This window comes from Carassius carassius, unplaced genomic scaffold, assembly GCF_963082965.1.
Source record: "Carassius carassius unplaced genomic scaffold, fCarCar2.1 SCAFFOLD_64, whole genome shotgun sequence".
In the NCBI taxonomy this organism is placed as follows: Eukaryota; Metazoa; Chordata; class Actinopteri; order Cypriniformes; family Cyprinidae; genus Carassius; species Carassius carassius.
In genome coordinates, this window is record NW_026775161.1 from 2,017 (window position 1) to 7,341 (window position 5,325).

At 35.0% G+C, this 5,325-nt stretch overlaps 1 protein-coding gene across 1 annotated transcript; it reads right to left on the minus strand.

Annotated features, from left to right (window-relative positions):
* Nucleotides 1-2,085: 2,085 nt before the first annotated feature.
* LOC132137483 (E3 ubiquitin-protein ligase TRIM39-like) lies at nucleotides 2,086-4,102 on the minus strand (the record flags this gene model as incomplete). Its single annotated transcript, XM_059547501.1, has 4 exons — nucleotides 4,090-4,102; nucleotides 3,712-3,753; nucleotides 3,484-3,525; nucleotides 2,086-2,694 (listed from the first exon to the last, which is right to left on the minus strand). Coding segments are annotated over exons 1-4 (706 nt in total), but the record flags the coding sequence as incomplete, so codon positions are not given.
* Nucleotides 4,103-5,325: the final 1,223 nt, after the last annotated feature.

Sequence of the window (5,325 nt, forward strand, 5' to 3'; positions counted from 1 at the left end):
TATAAGAGGAAATTTGTTTTTTAATAACTTGTTTGATTTTTTTGTTGTTGTTGTAGTTGTTGTTGTTTCCCAGTTATTTAACTCAGAAGGTCTTATTTTAAGTTACAAAGAATTATTATGTAAATGTAATTTTCCAGTAACTCCCATAGAATTCTCCATTGTCATGAATGATATTCCTAAAGGAGCGGTTAAGGAACTCATTTAAAGGAATTTCATTTTTCACCCAAAAATGAAAATTATGTAATTAATAACTCACCCTCATGTCGTTCCAAACCCGTGAGACCTCCGTTTATCTTCAGAACACAGTTTAAGATATTTTAGATTTAGTCCGAGAGCTCTCAGTCCCTCCATTGAAGCTGTGTGTACGGTCTACTGTCCATGTCCAGAAAGGTAAGAAAAACATCATCAAAGTAGTCCATGTGACATCAGAGGGACAGTTAGAATATTTTGAAGCATCGAAAATACATTTTGGTCCAAAAATAGCAAAAACTATGACTTTATTCAGCATTGTCTTCTCTTCCGTGTCTGTTGTGAGAGAGTTCAAAACAAAGCAGTGTGTGATATCCGGTTGGCGAACGAATCATTCAGTGTAACCGGATCTCCTTGAACGAGTCAATCGTTTGTTCGTTATCTGACTCAGCTCGGTCTTCATCTTCAGTTCTCTCTTCACAGCAGTTCAGTCAGTGTACTGTTTGAGTAAATGAATTACTCCGGGATATTGGTTTGTTTTAACTCAGAGGGAGTTTCAGCTACATTAAACAAGTTAACAGCTTAAGTCATTTGTGGATTAATGCGTATTGGAGATGCGAACCGTTTAAAATGATTCAGTTCGATTTGGTGAACTGGTTCAAGAAGATCCGGTTACATCGAATGATTCGTTCGTGAACCGGATATCACAAACTGCTTTGTTTTGAACTCTCTCACACAACAGACACGGAAGAGAAGACAATGCTGAATAAAGTCATAGTTTTTGCTATTTTTGGACCAAAATGTATTTTCGATGCTTCAAAATATTCTAACTGTCCCTCTGATGTCACATGGACTACTTTGATGATGTTTTTCTTCCCTTTCTGGACATGGACAGTAGACCGTACATACAGCTTCAATGGAGGGACTGAGAGCTCTCGGACTAAATCTAAAATATCTTAAACTGTGTTCTGAAGATAAACGGAGGTCTCACGGGTTTGGAACGACATGAGGGTGAGTTATTAATTACATAATTTTCATTTTTGGGTGAACTAACCCTTTAAGGGACTCATTAAATCATCCAGCACTTTATCTTTATCTTTAGACCCTTTTGAAATCCCAGGAGGAAAACTGCTTTTTGTCACCATATTCTTCACGTAACTATCAGTTAGATCCCATTTTCAAAAGGAGCTTGTAACAACTCCATATGTGATGTCTTATTGGAGGAATGTGGCTGATCATATTGATTGGAAAAAGACTCTGTCCTCGGAATATATAATAACTAACAAGGTTAGAGAAATCTCATTCAGATTTTACCCAGCTAAAGTGTTTTTGAAAAGGTTTAAATCAGACATAGATACAAGCTGTTGTTTTTGTGGAGACCCTAATGAAAGTGATATACATATCGTTTGGGATTGTCCTCACACACAGCTATTCTGGATTGAATTATCTAATGTTATCCATCGCAGTGTGCTCCAGGGTTTCTCTCTGCTTTTTAAGGATGTACTGTTCGGCTTCTTTAATATTCAAAGAGACAAAATTAATGAATATTTTATTATTTACCTATTATGACTTCTTGCAAAATTTCATATTCTCCACAGTAAATTCACTCATTAAAATCCTTTATATATAGTTTTTTTTTTTAAAAAAGAGGTTCAACAGTATATCCAAACTATTTAATCTTCCCAAAACCTTAAGGCTGTTTAATCTTTTTAATTTATTTTGTTAAATCATTTGTTTAGTATTATTTGTTTATGTTTACATTTGTTTGTAAATTGTGCTTTGCATGTAATGCCACTTCTTTCTATGCAATATTGACATTTTCTGTAATTTATCTTTGGTACCTTGGCATTAATAAAATAAAATAAAATACTAATCAATTCTCTTTCCGGCTCAGACTGCAGAGACTGACCACTTTCCCGTCTGCGCTGTTATTACTCAGTAAAGGCTGACTGGATTCAGCTGGTTCTACAGGTTTTGTACAGTCCAGGATTCTAAGCTCACTCAGATCACCAGCTCCAGGATTGAACAGAGGACGGACTGATCCAGAGAATTTGGTTTTAATGGTCAGGAGATGTTTTCTCTCTTTGACGTTGTAAAACGACAGCTGACCGTCATCATAATCCAACAGAACTCCCAGTCGCTCAGGTCTCGGTGTCAGTGGGAGTTTAACTGATGGATTAGTGTTGATTTCAAAGCCATTAGGACCGTCTGAATACAAGAACCAGAAACCGTAGAATGGAGTTAAACCAGATTTGTCTCTTGCAGTTAAATTTCCATCTTTCATCACACCAATTAACCAATAGTTTTTGGGAGGTGTGTTTTCTTGTGCCAGTTCTACTTCCCAATAGTGACGACCGGAGGAGAATCTTTGGGCTCCAAATGCACATAAATTAATTGGAAATCCCTCTCCGGTGTGATTATAATCAGCACTGTCCCTCACGGTTTTACAGTCCTGAGAAACCTTCAGATCTGGATGTAGACTCTTACGGTCAATAGTGATCTCAACTGTGGGGAAGAAAAAAACACATGAGAAACAAGTATTAATCCTCATGTATATGAGATGATATTTACACATGATCAAATGTATGCACATTTAAAGGAGAGGTTTAATTCAATTTCATGCATTCTGGAGGGTTTATTTACACTGTTAAAGAGTTGGATTCTCATGGTTAAAATGACAAAAATAATAATAATAATAACAATATATAATAATATATATATAATTTTTTTGGACGTATGACAGAGTATTTCTGTGCCAAATACACTCCTTCCAGGTTCATATAAGTTTCTAAAAGTACTTTTTGTTTGAGCATGACCCAGTATGATGTCATGAAGTGTGGAAGTCCTTGTATGGTCACTTCTCCTGGAAGAACACACATGCATCAGCCGGATGGAGCTCAAGAGAACCTTATTCACGTTATTTCAGTGCCAGAGTTTTATAAACAAGGCCCAGTTTGACACTGGATTTGCATATTTGTTGATAGTCAAAGATGGAGCGCTCCCAGAAATAAAAGGTGCCAGTCAAGATTCAGAACCACATATAGTATGTAAAAACAAAACATAAAACAATCTGTTTTGTTGGCAATCGGTAGGAAAATGTTAGTCTTTCTGCCAACAGCATGCCTTCAGGAGCTCATTTGTTTTCAGAGAAAATCGTAAAGCTGTATCTTTTACACATATGATAAAACTAAAGACTCTTTGGAGATATAAAGGATGCAATACTACTCTACAGGTACTCAAGATTAGCATGAGATTAACTGTGTTATGTCTCCTTTAACTGAGATGATGTCATACCTGCATGTTTCCTCAGTTCTTCTATATTTATGTCTCCCACAGCTAAAATGAAAAATAAATAATCTGAGATTGTAGAGGGAAAATAAACTATAGCTAACAACATCTACAGTTATCAGAATCTAACAAACACAAGTATAATAGTTCAATATGAGAAGAGAATATTGTTTATGTGACAGCAGGACTGTTGATTCCAACTGAAATATATTACTGAGATGGTCATACTCATACCTTCATGTTTCCTTGAATCTTCTATGTTTACGTCTCTCTCAACTAAAATGAAAAATATATAATTTGAGATTTTAGAGTGAACAAACTATAGGTAACAACATCTACAGTTAACTATCAAAAATAATTATAATAGTTCAATATGAGAAGAGAATAATGCTTATGTGACAGCAGGACTGTTGATTCCAACTGAAATATATTACTGAGATGGTCATACTCATACCTTCATGTTTCCTTGGATCTTCTAAATTTAATTCCCCAACTAAAATGAAAAATAAAAAAAATTTAGGAACAAAAAACTGCATCTGAAAATGTGTTTTGTTGTTTTATTAAATCTATTTCCACTCTCATCTACAACATTATTCTACTCATTCAACAAACCTGTTATATTCATGTTTTTTCTGCTACAACATGCACATGGATGTTTATGTAATAATTAGTTACAGTTCTTATAAAAGTACAGCAAAGAACAAATGTCTTCACATACCGCCTTTTAACAGTCGTTCTATAGCTTCATCCTCACAATCTAAAGAGAGAGTAAAATATCAATGCACAGTTTAATTACCAATCTGCTTCACAAATACTCCAGACTCTGAAAAACACAGTAAAGGGTTAGCTCACCCAAAAATGTAAATTAGCTTATGTTTTACCCTCGAAAAGCATTGTATGTGTATATGACATTTTCTTCTTTCAGACAAATCTAAATGAAGTTATATTAAAAATTGTCCTGGCTATTACAAACTCTATCATCGAGTCAGCAGGTGTTGCATTTGAGCAGTCCACAAGTCGTCAAATAAAGAGCGCACATCCGTAATAAAACATGCCTCACACAGCTCCGGGGGTGAATAAAGGCCTCCTTTAGTGAATTCATGCGTTTTTGTCAGAAAAATATCCATATTTCAAACGTAATAAACACTTCTCTCTCACTTAATCTCTCTGTCGTACACAGAAGCCGTTCCAGTGGATGTCGTAGTACGTCAGCGTTGTGTGATTAGTGATGAATGCAGAGAGAGAACAAAACAAAACTCCAGTCACGAATTAGAAGTATAAACTGAGGATTTGCAAAGAAAAATGTTGGAGGATTTCGATATAAACCAAGAGGAGACTGTTTTTCTTCAGGTTAGTTAAATTCATTTTGGGCCCCCAAAACCTGAAGAATGCCTGCCCGAAGGGCTACCAGGGAATTTGACATTTTGCGAGCCCTGTGTTTACACATGGACATACTCATACCTTCATGTTTCTTAGAATCTTCTATATTTATGTTTCCCACAACTAAAACAAACAAAAAAATCATTTAGATTTTAGAGAGGAAAAAACAGCTAACAACATTTAAAGTTAATGATTATAATTATAATAGTTCAATATGAGAAGAGAATATTGCTTATGTGACAGCAGGACTGTTGATTCCAACTTAAATATATTTATATATTACTGAGATGGACATACACATACCTTCTTGTTTCCTCGGATCTTCAAAATTTACGTATGTCTCAACTAAAATGAAAAATAAATAATGTGAGATATTAGAGGGAACAAAATGCATCTGAAAATGTGTTTTGTTGTTTAATTCATTCTGTTTCCACACAATTATTCTACTCTTTCAACAAACCTGTTATA